Source organism: Lithobates pipiens, unplaced genomic scaffold (assembly GCF_037356315.1).
Source record: "Lithobates pipiens isolate NorthernLeopardFrog02 unplaced genomic scaffold, aLitPip1_a1.2 Scaffold_11, whole genome shotgun sequence".
Classification (NCBI taxonomy): domain Eukaryota; kingdom Metazoa; phylum Chordata; class Amphibia; order Anura; family Ranidae; genus Lithobates; species Lithobates pipiens.
Genome location: NW_027507696.1, coordinates 313,391 through 330,581, shown reverse-complemented (window position 1 = coordinate 330,581; position 17,191 = coordinate 313,391). Strand labels below are relative to the sequence as shown.

At 42.1% G+C, this 17,191-nt stretch overlaps 1 protein-coding gene across 10 annotated transcripts in view; it reads left to right on the top strand.

Annotated features, from left to right (window-relative positions):
- The window catches only part of CACNA1B (calcium voltage-gated channel subunit alpha1 B), a 495,135-nt gene that overhangs the window by 362,984 nt on the left and 114,960 nt on the right, over positions 1–17,191 (top strand). For all 10 annotated transcript variants that reach the window (XM_077467940.1, XM_077467939.1, XM_077467936.1 and 7 more), the window contains 5 exons: positions 4,159–4,265; positions 11,944–12,040; positions 13,712–13,872; positions 13,949–14,086; positions 16,864–17,065. In XM_077467940.1, the coding sequence (XP_077324066.1) occupies positions 4,159–4,265; positions 11,944–12,040; positions 13,712–13,872; positions 13,949–14,086; positions 16,864–17,065 (705 nt within the window). The remainder of the gene's footprint in view (positions 1–4,158; positions 4,266–11,943; positions 12,041–13,711; positions 13,873–13,948; positions 14,087–16,863; positions 17,066–17,191) is intronic.

Genomic DNA, 17,191 nt, shown 5'->3' with positions numbered 1-17,191 from the left:
TCCATCGGAGTGTTTCCGTCGGAATATCCGACCGACAAAGTTTTAGAGCTGGGCTATAAAACTTTCCGACAACATGATCCGATCGGACTTTGTCCGATTGTGTATAGAGAATTCCACGTATGCTCAGATCAAATTCCTAGACCAAAGCTACTAGCCTGAACGTAGTCCAGTCGTAACGAAATAACGTCATGACGTTACGTACGATCTTTTTTCAAGAGCAGAACGGGTGGATGACAGGTCTGTGTCTGCTTAGTTTATGCAGAGCGAACACAGACAGCGCCCTATCTGTTCAATGGACTGTTCGGTGTAGCCGTCATCTGCTGCCTAGATGGAGGGGGGTGGATTGGATGGGAGGCGGGTGTGAACGGTCCATAAGGGTGAATGGACCATCCAATCAGTTTCACCTGAAAAACGGACAGGCTGATCAGATCGGAATAGTCATGTGAAATGGGCCTAAATCACGAGAGGAAAGAGAGAAGAAGGTCAATTGTTACCCTATAACTGGAAGTTTTTCCAAAGGTTAAGGCAGGTAAATGATGCAGTAAGGAAGTGTTCTGAATGTGAGAATAGGCCCCTTTCATTTAGTCTAGAATGGTAAAGTGACAGGTGTACTTGAAAGGGATGTCACAAAGAGGTGGAATCTTTAAACACTCTTGACCGATCTTACTGAACAGTTCCTGTGCTGTGAAGCCACACGGAACCTCCTTTACAGTGTTTTCTGTAGACTTCCAGCAAAATCTAATTAATATTAGCTGTGTCATTTCTGTGCACTAATTAAAAGCTTGGTCGTTCTGAGAAGGCGCTTCCCTATTCATTTGTTAATTAAAATATGGAAAGTTCTAAGATTAGTCAGCATTTGGGACTGAGAAACACACCCTCCCGATGGAGAAAACTCACACGATGCGTCTCAAGATCACGCCACGTCATTCAACAACCCAATGACAGTGGACCAGCATCATCTGTTACTTACAGTTTCAGTAGACTGTTGTGCAGCCATGCATTTGCACCTGGGTTTTGCACCAGTTACGGTATGCCCGTTTTTCCTCAAAACTTTGAGTGACTAACCTGAAACAAATATACAGGTAAGGACTTCTAACTTTACACCGATTCTTGTTCCAGATCAGCTTAAAATACAGAATGCGCAGGATTGGGGATGGCGCTTCTTTTTCTCTTTCTGTTCCTTGTTTTAATATATTTGAAAAAGTAACAGAATATTAAAAAAAAAAAAAAAAAATCTACAGGATCAGCATAATAGTCAGCAATACACATTTTCACACAGAAAAAAAGACATAAAACCTCTGTAAAGCCTCATACACACGATCGGACTTTGTACAAACTTTCCCGTGGACTTTTGTACAAAGGGCGTAGTCCACAAGTTTGTATTGCATACACACAGCAGGACTTTTTAGGCAACAAACACGAACGTAGAGACGTTTTCAACATACTGATGACACTTCAAAAGAGGACGTTCAATTACTCCAGCGCCACCTTTGGTCAACTTCTGTATTGTAGTCTGATCTTTTGCATTGGTTCTGAGCAAGCGCGTTTGTACCTTGTACAAAAATTCCGATGGTTTTGCGTACACACGATCGGACTTTGCTCCATCGGACTTATGTTGTCAAAAAGTTTGTCCGTTCGCACAGCCGACAAAAGTCAGATGAAAACAGAAAAAGTTTGTCCGATGGAGCGTACACACAGTCGGATGTTGCTCCAAAACAGCTAATTTGCATGTTTGTTGTCAAAAAGTCCGATTGTGTGTACAGGGCCTTTAGACTTGCAGACTTTGTCCCCACTGAAGGGATTTCCCTGAACTTCTTGTCGGGAGATGGAAAATCTCTCTATAGATTGCAACAAAATAGTTTTGTAAAATGGGTAAAGGTTAGTTAGTCCTCATCTATCAGGATAATATTGCTATCAAATGGGTATTCCTGTGCCATTGACAACCTCTTCCCTTTTTCTTGTCCTTCTAACAAGAGGTGACATCTCCTCAATAGAGACACAGACAGCAATAAAAGGTTTACCTGATACTATACTGATAATATAATACAGAAAACATGGCTACTGTGCTAAAGACAGGATAGGAAGCAGTTTTTTTCCCAGGGCTCCTGAGCAAATTTAGAGATTTGCTACTGATTCTTATGTAGGAATTGCAACTGTTTCCATGAGTACTTCCTGCAGACTGCATAGGACATGAAAAAGTTTGATCTTTTTAAATTTGCGTGATCAATATGAGCCCATCTAGGCAGCACTAAAGACATGCATATGCATAATTACATTATAGAGGGGCTCTGATGAGTGAAGTTAAATACCTATATTGCAAAGTCACAGCCTCAGGAATATGTGTTCTTAGAAAACAATGACCAAGGGGTTTTGCAGAGTAATTTGGCCTAGTCTGTATGACCAAAGCCAGAAGATTAAAGCTCTCTAATTCTAATTTTGCACTTTGAAAAATGCAAGTGCAAAATTCACTTTTGAATTATAAGCTGTTGCTGAGTCATGATTTTGGAGACATGCGTGTGTGTGTGTGTAAGCCCTTGTACACACGGTCGGAGATTCCGACGGAATGTGTCCTATCGGACCGTTTTGTCGGATAATCCAACTGTGTGTGGTATGCATCGGACTGTTTCCGTCGGAATATCCGTCGGACCCAATTTTCCAACTTGTTGGAAATAGTTTCTGACAAACTGGTCCGATCGGACCTTGTCCGATCATGTGTAGAGAATTCCGATCGGACAAAGTGCCACGCATGCTCAGATCAAATTCCTACACCAAAGCTATTGGCTACTAGCGTGAACGTAGTCCCGTCGTAACAAAATAACGTCATCACGTTCGGAACGATCGGATTTTTTCCGACAACTTGGTCCGACCCGTGTGTATGCAACAGTTTCGGACACAGTCCGTCGGACAAAATCCAACGGATTTGGTTGGCAGAATGTCCGACCGTGTGTACAAGGGCTAAGTGGTGATAGGGGTCAACTTGTCTTGGAGAGGATTGAATTAGCCATGGGGAATTTGTGACAGGTGGGAGGGTTAAAAGAGCTTGACCGTTGCTGTCAGTTAGGGCCCCAGAGCTCAAATGCTGAACTGCCATAAGGTAGGGTATGGCATTTTTGACCAGTAGCCTACTATTCCCTTGAGATAAAAACAATTAGAAAAGGAAAGACAAGGAGCGTATAGACCTGGTTAGGCAAAAGGAGAAATGGGAAGAGGATGTGGGAGAAATCACAGAGGAACAGTGGAGGACAATACTGGAGTTGGGACCATTGATTTTGATTTCCCCATCACAAAAAATATCGCACTTGATGCTGGTACATCAAGCCTATTTCACTCCCAAGAGGCTGCTCGCGTTTGGAAAGAGGACGGATGCTAACTGCCCCAGATGTAGGGGCTTTGGAGACCTCATACACATGATGTGGAGATGTCCAAAGCTGTTTTCCGGTACTGGGAAGAAATAGTTGAAATCATAAACAGGACTTTTGGGATTAAGATGGATCTGGACCCTAGAACCTGTATATTGGGGTATAGGAGAGTCCCGGGGGAAAGGCGAAATACAACAATTGCAGTTATACGGTGCCTGTTTCAAGCACGAAAATTTATAGCACAAAAATGGCAGGCGGCGGGAGCACCTCTTTCGAGTGAATCGATCCAAGTTATAAATGACTTAGTGTGGAAGGAAAGGACTGTATACATACGCAGGGGAAACCTTAGAGGTTTTGAGAAAATATGGGGACCCTGGTGGAAGGAAATGGAGCATCCACTTGATTAATAACACTAGACGAGGATAAAGAAGATAGATAAGTGATAAAGCCTTCTAATAACTGTGATATGAAATAACTGTGGTTAAGGACATTGGGATGGTGATTGACTAGAAATGGGATGGTGACTGAGGGGGGGGGGGCGGGTTTATGGGGAGATAAGGAATTGGCTCTGCTGGTCAGTAAATCCTACTGTATTATGTTTTTTTTGTGTATTTTTTGTATTGTATCTGGATTTTTTGTATGACGAAATGGAAAATAAATAAAGAGGAATTAATATTAAAAAAAAAAAAAGAAAAAAGGAAAGAATGTTGGTAGCAGGATTGATATCCAATGTTAAATTATATCGTAGATGTTTACAACATATTATCCCATAAGACTATTTTTTTTTTGTTGTCTGCAGATGATTGATTTGGGTCTTCTCCTCCATACTGGTTCATATTTCCGGGACCTCTGGAATATTTTAGATTTTATTGTGGTCAGTGGAGCCTTGGTGGCTTTCGCCTTCTCGTAAGTATCATCTACTTAAAAACTATTATAAATACAGGTGGTGAACAGCATGAACATGTCTGGGTGGGGTTTTTTTTTGTGTGCACATTAGTTTAGTGATAACTTTAGTGAGTCTTCTCCAAATATGTTTTTAGAATGTAATAACAATTATTATGTGCTATATTAGTGTAAGTTCGTTTTTAGCTTAATTCAGTTGGACAAATTATGTAAATACAACATCTCATAAATGAAATTATTTGTGTTTTAATCTATTTTGTCAGCGATTTCCAAAAGGTATCCCAAGTCCCATCAGCAATCCAGGTTTTATGTATATCCACCACACTGGTCACTAAATCACATTTTTGAGGTGGGATTATCTGTGTAAAGTTGTTTTCAATCCCACCAACATCATGTGTTTTGCGAACAGGTTTGGGAAATACTGTATCACTCTTTTCCAATCCTGTTTTTTTGATCTTCTTAATTCTGCAAATTGTAAGAATAAGGAGAACAGCAGCCTACTCAAACCCACCGTGGATCCTACTACTAGGAAACACCTAGGGTTCTACTTCTAGACATACATTTTCTGCTGGAACTATGGCTAAATCAAGGAGGACTTTCCTGGATAGCACTGCTGAACATCCCCAGTACCTACCAACAGCATTACCCACTAGCCCTTAAAGTATCCACAACCACTTGGAGATAGGTGTACTGGTGTGATTCAAGGTAATTCCGTCAGTAATTGGATTCAGTGAGACCTGTCGGGACCACCCAGGAGCTCACCAGTACATCAAGCAGACTACCTTGTATTCTACCACTAGACTTAGCATAGCAACATTGGTTCCTTTCTCTAGTCCTAATAATTCACTATAGACCTAGTAGGACCTTACTAGGGCCTGTTTTTAGATATAAGAAGACACTCAATAACTCTGTATCCTACTACTGAACCTAACAGGTCATTTAGACCTAGCAGTTCACCGGGGATTCTACAACTACACCTAGTAGGAATGACATAAATCCTATTTCTAGTGATCTCAGCTAAACTTCCAGTTACATTACTAGATATACCAAGACTGCCCTGGATTTAACTTGAACATCAAACAAAGCATCCTTGATCCTACCAGTATACCTAGCAGTTACACTATAGATCTCAGGACTAGATTTAGTATGACTTATGCCGCGTGCACACGACCGGACTTTTCAACATCAAAGGTCCGACAGAACAATTCCGGCAGACCATTCGATCGTGTGTGGGCTGCAGCAGACTTTTGATTTGCAAAAATCCGACAGACTTTAGAAATGGAACATGTTTCAAATTTTTCCGCCGGAACTCCGCTGGACCCAGTTCCGACCAAGAAATCCGCTCATGTGCATGCTAGTCTGACGGACAAAATCCGACGCGAGGGCAGCTATTGGCTTCTGGCTATGAACTTCCTTATTGTAGTCCGGTCGTACGTCATCACGTTTGAATCCGTCGGACTTTGGTGTGATTGTGTGTGGCCAAGTCCGTTCATTTGGAAAGTCCGTCAGAACTCTGTCAGAACTCCGTCGAAAGTCTGTTGGACCTAGTCCCTCGAAAAGTCCGATCGTGTGTACACGGCATATCTTGTAAAAAAAAACACTAGGATTAGGAGGACCACCTTAAATCCTGTTAGTAGACCCTGGAAGGCTCCCTCAAATCACTTGTTTATTAGAGAAGAAACATTCATGTCCTCTGACAACTAGATTTGACACACATACATCCTGCCAACCAAATGTAGCATATGAGAACAAAAAAATATTTGTTTTAACCCAATGAATTCCATCTTAATACAATTTGTTTTAGGGGAGGTACATTTAAATATAGGTTATCAAATACAGTTCGATAATTAAGAAATGCGTATAAAATATGTGAAATTGTATTCTGAAAATACATGGAGAAAATACCGATATATAATACAGTGGACTGATGCAAACATAGTTGGCCGTGAAGGGATTGTTGTTCCAGTATATACTGCCCTCTGTAGGAGATTAAGTACATTTCCTGAGGCAATTGCATTAAATGATATATTTATTTATTTGCAGTCTTCTTAGTAAAGTATATAACTAGCTTTGGGAAAGGGGAATGGAAAAATGGACAGGAACTGTGTGCAGATGTTGACTTTATGTTAAAGGCATTGTTGACTTTGTTGTTGCTTTGTGGCTTTATGTAGTGTGCTTGTCTACTGATTTTACGCTTTCTCTTTGTCTCTCCATGGCCGGATTCTCTTTTTCTGTCTCTAGGAGTTTTGTTGGGTAAATGCAATATAATTTCTACACATACAGGAAGGTCCTGTATGCGTCCCTCCAATTCTTGTTTCTGTGCCCTATAATCTTAGAACCATTGTAACAACACCAACCCTTCCTTCTTGTCATCCTGTACCACAATGTAGAATTAGCCACAACCATCTCATTAATTTCATTGAATGAACTGCAGATGAAGGTTTAAGTAAACCCTGGAGGCATTAATAGACAAGGCACTCCTAGGGGCCAATTTTGAAGGCTGATTTCGGAGGCTGTTAGATTTTACAGCCTACTTCAGCGCATGTTCTCGTCATATAATATCCACCACATGCATTGACCCCCAGCTAACTAAGATTTTTACTGTACTGTAAGATGGCCAAGAGATTTTGTACACCTTACAGCAGGCTTAGGCAACCTGTGGGACGTTTTACTCCTAGTAGTTCTGCAACCTTATGTGTCACATATTGCCTAAGCCTGCCACCCAAGATAACCTTGGATCACATCTAATGATTTGTCATTTCTACACCTGTGACCTACTTAGTTTACCTGTGCTGTGCTGATTAAAATGTTTTTAGATCTTGTAAATATAAATCAGATGAGCACAGAAGCCTTTCACACTCATCTGTGCTTTCTCCAGTATTCTCCCCCTCTCTTTACAAACTAGTGGTGCACTTCTACAGCTCAATGATTTATAGCACACCTCATCCCTAAGTAGATGACAAACAGTAGTTCAGAAAGTGGGTACTTACATTTAAAGAAGTCTTCTAGTCACGAGAAAATAATCAGTAAAGTCATATAGAATATATTATTTGCATGACTTTTTTCCCTGAGCTTCAAAAGTACCGTAAATAAGAGATACAATTTTTTATTTGTCAACATCAAATAAATAAATGCAACAACATGTATGAGGGTCCTCTGCATGTTCAAGATAAACCAGGCACCGGCACATTGGGGAACCCAGGCTATGGAACAAAAAAATTCCATCACACTATTCTAGGGCTGTCATACATACAGCCTATAGCTTTACAAAGGACATGACTAAAAAATGATGGTATCACAGATTCACAAATTGATCGTTTTTTTTTTATTTCACTGCCAAGCAGTACATTCAAGAAATGAAAAACAGACAGCTCTTTACATATTTAGAACTAAAGTTTGAGTTTTGACCATCATGAATTTCACACTTTATGACCACTAGGAATATTAGCAACAGGAACCTTTAAATACTAGTGGTGTGGTTTTGAGTCCCCCCCCCCCAAAAGCTATGAATACCATTTTGCAAATGATGTCTGGGTCCAGTAAGGTCGGTTTTATGCCGCGTACACACGAGCGGACTTTTGAACATCCAAAGTCCGACGGAATGATTCCGTCAGACTATTCGATCGTGTGTGGGCTGCAACGGACTTTTGATTCGCCAAAGTCTGACGGACTTTAGAATATGGAACATGCTTCAAATTTTTCCGACAGAACTCCGCCGGACCCGGTCCCTCCGAAAAATTTGCTCGTGTGTATGCTATTCCGACGGACTAAAACCGACGCTAGGGCAGCTATTGGCTACTGGCTATGAACTTCCTTATTCAAGTCCAGTCGTACGTCATCACGTTTGAATCCGTCGGAGTTTAGTGTGATTGTGTGTGGCCAAGTCCGCTCAGTCGAAAAGTCCGTCAGAACTCTGTCGGAACTCCGGCAGAACTCCTTCGGAAGTCTGTCGGACATAAGTTCTCTCGTGTGTACGGGGCTTTAGACTCACCTCCTGCACCTTGCTATTGGCTGCTTCAAGTATGCTGACTTTCATCTTTGACTTGTGGTGAGGTGGAGGAGGCAAGAAAGATCATCCTTGCAAGGATTTGCCTTTTAGGCTTTTTAAAGAAAGAAAAAAAAAATCTGTTCTTATCAGTTAAGAGAAAAAATAAAAAAAAATAAGAATGCTCTAGAATTACAGAAGCATTGTGGAAGGTAAAAAGGTTTGTAGAGACTACGGTGATGCCAGGCCAGTTCCTGCAATTGCTCAAACACTGGCTTGGCCTTGCCTGGCCTCAAACAAACCCAGTTCCTGATCATTATAGATAATGTATTTTGCCTGGCCAAGGTAGTAATGTGAAAATAAAAAAAATTAAAAGGTGTAAACCACTGAACAGCTTTTTTTTTAATTTTAGCCCATGGCGTGCAAAACACACCCAAAAAACTTCCACCCGGTGCATAAAAAAAGTGCACACACATAAAGAGTGAACACTAAAAAGTGCAGACGGGTGTCTGATGTCCTCCTAAAGAAGGACCATACCCTGATCCCCCGGGGCGTTAGGCTCCTGACGGGGACTGAGGTACCAGACTCAACAGTGGCCGTCTAGCCGAAGCCAGGCGACCTCCTTTCCCCGGGAGGACTGCCGAAACAGAACCTCCTAGGTACTTGGTACTATGGGGGCTTCCCCGAAGGTAGGCCCCCCCAATGGAGATTGGACCAAGCCAAAAGGCCTATGTCCGCTCTCCCACAAGACGTTCAGGATTGGTCCGAGGACCGACACCCTACTAATCAAAACGTGAAGTGACAAACGTGACTCACACAACACAAATAAAATAAATAAAAAGTGAGGAAAGGGATAGTGAAGAGGAGAGTGAAAAGGGGGCCACTGTGCAATACAATGGCCAGGCCCTCCGGCCAGGAATCAAAAATTCCTCTGGTCCTAGCCAAAGGCCGGGCCCTAGAGGCAGGTGTGAAAAAGCGTGTTAATGGTGACGTGACCTAGGTGCCGAATATCAAAGTGCGTAGCACAGTGAGTATAAGGCACCCCTGGACTGCCACTCCAGGGGCACATCACCATGGGCTTTCCAACAGAAGCATCCCTGACCCCCAGCCCAGACCATGACAGCCCCCACCCCAGTCAGGAAGGCGTGGAGATCCGGGAGCTTAGTGAGACCCTTTGCCATCAGGTCGCACCCTCGCTCCCATCACTCCTACCTAATTACATTCGGGAAGTACAGGCCGTTCCCCCGGTGGGAGAAAGGGGAACAAACGTTCCCTCCCGAAAAACTGACCGGAGCTAAAGCTGCCACAATCCAGGCCAGAAGGCCAGGGTCCCCTCCCCTGGCTTCGACCAGTGGTTCTCCGCCCCCATCAGAAGGCTTCCCTTTCGGCTACGAACCGCTCCGGGTCACCTTTACACCAACAGGCTTTGCATAGCAACCGCCACCCCTGCTCCACCTCGCCGTAGAACAGGGACGGAAGCAAGCGCCACCTATTGGTAACTGATAAGAACAGATACTACACTTGATCTTAGACCACTGAACAGCTTTAGTTTGTAATTTGGATTTCAGACAACATTGTAGCCATTATGCATAGTGCAGGTCCATTTAGTAGTAAACCCTCTACCACTTACAACTGGAAACAAAAAACTGAACGTGAACCCTTTTAAATTTACTTTGGCTGTGAAGTATGATCTCCACCAATGGAAAGGTTGTTAAATATTCCACACGGGGCTAGGGGCTCTGTAGGTGAAAGCCAGCACAGCACAGGTATGAAACTCAAATCGGGTATGCATGACTAACCAAGATGCATGATGGATGAAGCATGCTCTGCATCTGGGAGGCCCCACTGAATGCTGTGGCCCCTCCCTGTTCCTAAGGAATGGTAATGTCAATGGAGCTCCGGTTAATGTCTTACAGCAACAATTCTGTTATCAGGTGTATCTGCATATCCTTTTTTACCATCCTCACATAACACAGAGAATTCCTTGTCTAAAGATTGTCCCACTTCCGACACACTATTCTGTTATTTTTTTTTCCTCCAAAGAATATTTGTGTGAAAAAAAAAATATATATATATTTGTGTTAAGTCATTAGTGACACTGCATGAGCTCAAATGTAGTCCCCAAAGTGGCACCTATTTGTATCTATGGTCATACGTCCAGATACATTTGATACGAATTGCAAACCTGTAAAAAGTTACCTTACCAGTATTGTTTTTTTAACTCAATGAAATAGAACAATTCCAATGTAAGAAGATAAGCTCAAATCTGAGAAATCATTTAAATCATATGCTTGGACCCACATGAAGATAGTCTTATTAAAGTAAAACCAAAGGCTTGGTGTTTGTGTCCCCATTAGGTAAATTCACAGTTTACATTTTTTTCTGGAGACCATTATTAAGATTTCTTTCATTTTGTAGCATTTTCCTCACTCCCTGTTGTTGTTATGGGACAGAAAGTGAAGGTAAATCTCCTAAAATGTGCAAAAAAGCCTGACGGGTTAGAACTCCCCTTTATTATAGCCAGAAAAAAAAAAGTTTTGCCTTTTAGTTCTGCTTAGCTTAGAGCAGGCCATTGCAGTTTGTGGCACTGCTGAAAATGCTAGTTGTCTGTCTGGCATACTAATACAAAGGCTTCACTATACAGTAGAGGTGCGCGATTAATCGCGAAACGATCGCAATCTCGATTCACTCGATCTAAGTTCTGGGTGACCCGCGATTTTTTGCCGCCGGTTCCACGTAACCAGCGTGGAACACAAATGGCAGATATCGGAAAGGACTTCAGCCATCAGAACTGACGTCAGTCATTGGAGCGTGTGATGTGGCGTGCCGCTGCCTGGTTGTGGGCGGGTACAGTGGCCGGGAAACAGCACGCTGTTTACACTGTGATCGCTCAGACGGAGCGATCACTTGTAAACAAACCGGCGTCATGTCATGACGCCGGTTCCTCTCTCCCCCTCTGTACTAATCTGTACAGTGGAGGGGAGAGATCCAGAGATGGAAGCAGCCATCCCTCCTTACCCTGCCAATAGCCTAGCAATACCCTGCCAATACCCTAGCAATGCCCTGCCAATACTCTAGCAATACCCTGCCAATACTCTAGCAATACCCTGCCAATACTCTAGCAATACCCTGCCAATACTCTAGCAATACCCTGCCAATACTCTAGCAATACCCTGCCTGTAAATTTTTCAAATAAAACAGTTTTTTGAGAATTGTGATCTTTATTCTAAGCAAAAGAATGGTGATTCTCATTTTTCCCAGAATCGTGCAGCTCTACTATACAGTGACACACTTAAACAAGTACACAACCCAATGTTTTTGACTTTAATGGTCAGGTACTTGCTCTTAGTCAGTTCCTGAGAGTACTGAATTCAAGTGATCGGCATGACATCCAGTCAGTACACATAGAGGGTCAGCTATGGCAGCCTCCATTTTACATTCAGTGGAGGTTCCTTTAAGATAAATCAGGTCAGTTGTCCTTTCCATAAATGATATTATGAGGTATTTCTCTGTGTTATAAGAAGGGAAGTCTAAAAAAAAAAAAATGAAAGTGCAGCCCTGATAAGAGTGACCCAGATTCTGGGAAGAGCATTGTAAGAGGTAAAGCATGAATCTGATCCTCGGGGTGAAGACGCTCACGCTGGGTGCCATCTTGTAAAATTTGACTGACGATATCTCTTTGTGTGTCCTCTGTAGAGGGAACAAAGGGAAAGATCTAAACACCATCAAATCCCTGCGGGTCCTCAGGGTTCTGCGGCCTTTGAAAACCATTAAGCGGCTGCCCAAGCTCAAGGTTTGTTTTCTCATCTGTCTTCTATGGCCTCGTTTACTGCCTTGTTTTCTGACTTATTGTATGCATTTTACAGCCTGTCTGCACCGGTACATCTATATTGATATTTTATCTGTCGTCATATTTATAATTCTGCCAGCTCCATGATGCAGGCCTACTACACACAATTGCTGGCAGAGTGACACAGCTCTTTGCTTTTGCAACATCATGACGCTGCTGGGGTCCTTCTCCCACTTTCTTACCCCCTGTAACCTGCTGAAAAGCCTCCCTCTCCAGCCCACAGTGCCTGAAACATGTTTAGTTGGCAGCACTGTACAGTGCAGTGCTTTTTGGCTCACAGTGCATAACTATAAAAAATAGATCGCAGTCATTAGTATTAGCAGTCTTTTCAAATACATTTAATGATTTCTTTATGAATATGTAACTGAACTAAAGGATGTCTTTTTTTTATTTCCCCGGAATGTTAATTCAATTTAAAATAAATTGGTGACTTGCTAATTGCATCTGAGAAACAATTGCAAATGTTTTCCTGGAAAAAAAAGATGTCCTCTCGATGAGAATGCAGCCTCTTCCTATATACATAGATATCGGTCTGGGGTTATACAGAAGACTATCAGCATATATTCCTATCTGTGGATTATGGATGGAGTTTAGCAAGGGTGTAATTCTGTGGATTGGCAAATCTACAATTGGGAAGTGCTTCTTGCATGAAAAAATTACTTTCTGACTTGCCCATCTGTGTTAATAAGCAAAAAATATAAAACTGTTATCTAGGTTTAAGTTATTGTGTAGAGAACTTGGCTGCTATCATTTGCCTAAAGCCTCATACACACGATCGAACTTTGTGCAAAAATCCACAGGAAAGTTTGTACAAAGGGCGTCGGCCGAGAACTTGTATTGCATACACACAGCAGGACTTTTTCAGCCAACTTCCACCAAATCACGTGGTTTTTCTGCTCTTTACCGCCACCTTTGGTCAACTTCTGTATTGTTGTCTGATCTTTTGCATTGGTTCTGAGCATGCGTGTTTGTACTTTGTACAAAAAGTCCTACACACGATCAGACTTTGCTCTATTGGACTTTTGTTTGTCCGTTCGCACAACCAACAAAAGTCAGATGAAATCTGAAAAAGTTTGTCCGATGGAGCGTACACACGGTCGGATGTTGCTCCAAAACAGCTAATTTGCATGTTTGTTGTCAAAAAGTCCTGTCGTGTGTATGGGCCTTAAGCATCAGCAAAAAAAATATTCCTGAACTCTTCCTGGTCTGCTGGTCACATGATGACTGCAAAAATACAAAGGTGGACAAGAACATCCAAAACTCTCCATCAGTGGTGGGGTCACATTAGCTGAGAGAGGTGATTTATTTTTCCAAAGCGAATACACTTTTGAAAACTGGTACTGCCTGGTATTCCAATGGTTTTTCCATCAAACGTTGGGTGTTCTACTCGGACTTGTGGATGTTGCTGCATTATGTTAAACTATTAGAATAGTTCTTACATTTTAGAATGGCGTGCCCCGTCCATAATTTTTAAAGGGCACCTTGACTAAAAGTAGGTTGAGAAACACTGATCTTCAGTGTAATCATTATTCTAGTTCGGCTCTAAAAAGACTGCTGGTTGAGTTGTTGGCGAGTCCCCATATTCTTTCCTCTTATGGTCACTGTTTCCCGCAGGCGGTGTTCGACTGTGTAGTGAATTCACTGAAGAATGTACTCAACATCCTCATCGTTTATATGCTCTTCATGTTCATCTTTGCCGTCATTGCTGTTCAGCTCTTCAAGGGCAAGTTCTTTTACTGTACAGATGAGTCAAAAGACTTGGAGAAAGATTGCCGGTAAGTGTCGGAAAGCATAAAATTGCGATCTCAAGATCATAAAATTCTCTACTGATGATCTTTCTGCTCTGTCTAGGGGGGAATATCTTAATTATGAAAATGATGATGTGAGGGCACAGCCCAGGCAATGGAAGAAATATGAGTTCCACTACGACAATGTCCTTTGGGCTCTCCTGACTCTCTTTACGGTTTCCACTGGGGAAGGGTGGCCCAAGTAAGTGCTTCCTACTCTGACTACCTCTCTCTTGCTAAATGCTCTTATAGGAGAAAAATAGGGAATTTTGTATCTGGGTATACTTTTACTGTATGGTAGAGAGACACAAGGAATAAATGGCATTCGGCAATCAAATGCCTGTTCAATCAACGCCATTTGAAGTGAACCTGTCAACTGTTTAAAATAGGTAAAGAGAATGCACGTATTAATCATTGGGGCTTTGCACCAAAGTCACAGAAGTCTAGTCTTTAGCAACAAAGGACATTTCAGCAAATGTGTATTTAACTATTTAATTTTTTTTTTTTATACTTACTTTACACCTTGGAGGTAACCCAATTTATTCATAGTTTGTCCACTATCCCTATCCCCCTGACAGTCCGTGTCTGCCTCCTTGGCCTGGTGGAACAGCTGGCATTTGCCAAAGCAACACGCACCCTCATAGGTATCCTTTTATTTTATGCCAGGAAAGCCATTGTAGTGAAGTGGAGGTCACCTACTCCTCTCACACTGTCCTCATGGAAACAAATGGTTAACGCAACAATACCCCTCTATAAAGCAACAAAAAATATGGCAAGGTCTGGCATTTATGGACGGACTCAGACTCCACAATAGATGATCAGCCCTTAGGGGATTAACCTAGATAGATCTGATAGTTTCATAGTTAGTAAGGTTTAATAAAGACACCAGTCCATCCAGTTCAACCTGAGTGAGTGTCTACAATTGTCCCTATCCCTGTACATTGCACACTCACATTGTTCCCTATCCTCAAGGAGCCCACAATCCAAGGTCCCCATTCATATACTAGGGCCAATTTTGGACAGAAGCCAATTAACCTACCTGCATGTCTTTGGAGTGTGGGAGGAAACCGGAGTACCCGGAGGAAACCCACGCAAACACAGGGAGAACATGCAAACTCCAGGCAGGTAGTGTCGTGGTTGGGTAATGCGAACCAGCGACCCTTCTTACTGCTAGGTGAAAGTGCTAACCACTACACCACTGTGCTGTCTGTCATCTTTACACGGCTCTTCTGTGCGATGTAGCCTAGACCCCTCTGATGATTCTCCAATCATAACTCTGATTAGAGGGTTAAAAGTCTTATCAGCCAAGCACGAAAGTGTGAGGCTTAATAGCTGGTGAGTGCATTCACATTGGGGGGACTCACGGTCACTGAAGGTGTGGTGATGGATAAATTACCTTATTTGGACAAGAATCATAATTTTATCCGTGGACTATCACTGTTGGACTTCTATATTAATGTTTTACTTTAATTAATTTATATATATATATATATATATATATATATATATATATATATATATATATATACACATTTTTTTGTTACATTTTTTTTCACTTTATTTTTTAATTTTTTCACTTAAATTAATGTTTTTTTCACCTGATTAAGTTTGGGTGCATGTGTTTTAATCATACATTTTTTTTGCACATTTTAGCACTTTATAGATGTATATGAGTTTATTCATGTATGTTTGGTTTGGTAAGGTATAGGTCTCACATGAGATGAGATAGACTTGCACATATGAGCGCTACATGCTTTTTCTCATTTTCTATTTAAGGAAAGGAATATTGCGCTAAGCCTAGACCCCTGTTGGTTAGTTGGAGAGGTCATATTAAAAACCAAGAACTCTGCATGCATTTCACATATATCCTCAAATTGTCCTTATAAAGGTCCAAGGCCAATGACTAAAATCCGGGAGACGGTCTCCCAAGAGACAATTTCTCTTTATAAAATTCTGACACGAGTTACCTGAGCATAGATCTGAGTGGTGTTTGGTTAGGTTGTTTTTTTAGATACTTGACTAGTAGTGTTATGTTATACACATGTTGGTGTGCAATGATTGGCCGGGTTATGCCCCTAAGGCCCTGTTTTGTATTCAAAAGAAAACTTTCAATAAAGAGAATTAAAAAAACAAAAAAAAAAATTTACTTTACACCAGGGGGGGCCAACCAGTGGCCCGTGGAGCCCTTTGATGTGGCCCGCGACCTCCTGCTCTGGAATGGCAGATTAGCAAGCCCAGATCGTACGTTGCCGACCCGTCATACCACAGCATCTGTGTTGTGAATGAAGCTGGTGGTAGAGGAAGAAAACGGCTGCAGAGAAGAGCCCATAAGCCAATGCTTCCTGTACAGTGCCAGCTTTTGCCACAGGCAGAGTCTATGGCAAAGTTCAGTTAGCCCACAGGATAGACCCAGGTGCACTACCCTGCACCCACGGTGTGGGTAATCATCAGTGTGAAAGCAGTTTAGGCCCTTTTCACACAATCGGCCCTACCCAATCGGACCCTCAATTCACCTCTACGGAGCCGCAGATGTAAACAAACTTTTGTCCGTTTACTCCCACCTACCTCCAATCCGTTCCTAAAAATCCGATAAAAAAATAGAAGGGAGTTCATCCCTTTTCATCTAGGTGGATCGGATTGGAGGGCCTATATGCCATGACCTGTCATCCGCCCGCTCCGCTCATTGTGGCCCGCGACTGGTTACCAAGTTGCTTAAGTGGCCCTCGCTCTTAAAAAAGGTTGGGCACCCCTGCTTTACACCATAAGAAAATGTGAAGTCACATCAGCTGCTTTTTTGAATGATGGATTTCACTTTTTTTGATTATCCCACTGACACGATTTTTATTAATCTTCAAGAGTCTGACCTCAACCTTCCTATTAATGCAAAGGCTCGTCTTTATGTATAGAACGCTTTCTGTAGTATACTTGCATCACAGCTAAGCAATCATTGTAATATAAAGGGTTACTTTTCCTTTTCAGCGTCCTCAAACACTCGGTGGATGCAACCTACGAGGATCAGGGCCCCACTCCTGGCTTTCGCATGGAAATGTCCATCTTCTATGTGGTCTATTTTGTGGTCTTTCCTTTCTTCTTTGTCAACATATTTGTGGCTCTAATTATCATCACTTTCCAGGAGCAGGGAGACAAGGTCATGTCGGAGTGCAGTCTTGAGAAGAATGAGGTAGGGAGAATGAGATGGAGCCAGTTGTATCATGTACTGCTTTTCTGCATGCCATCACTTCTAAAGCCTCGTACACATGATCGGATTTTCAGATGGGAATTACGTGATGGCAGGCTGTTGGCAGAA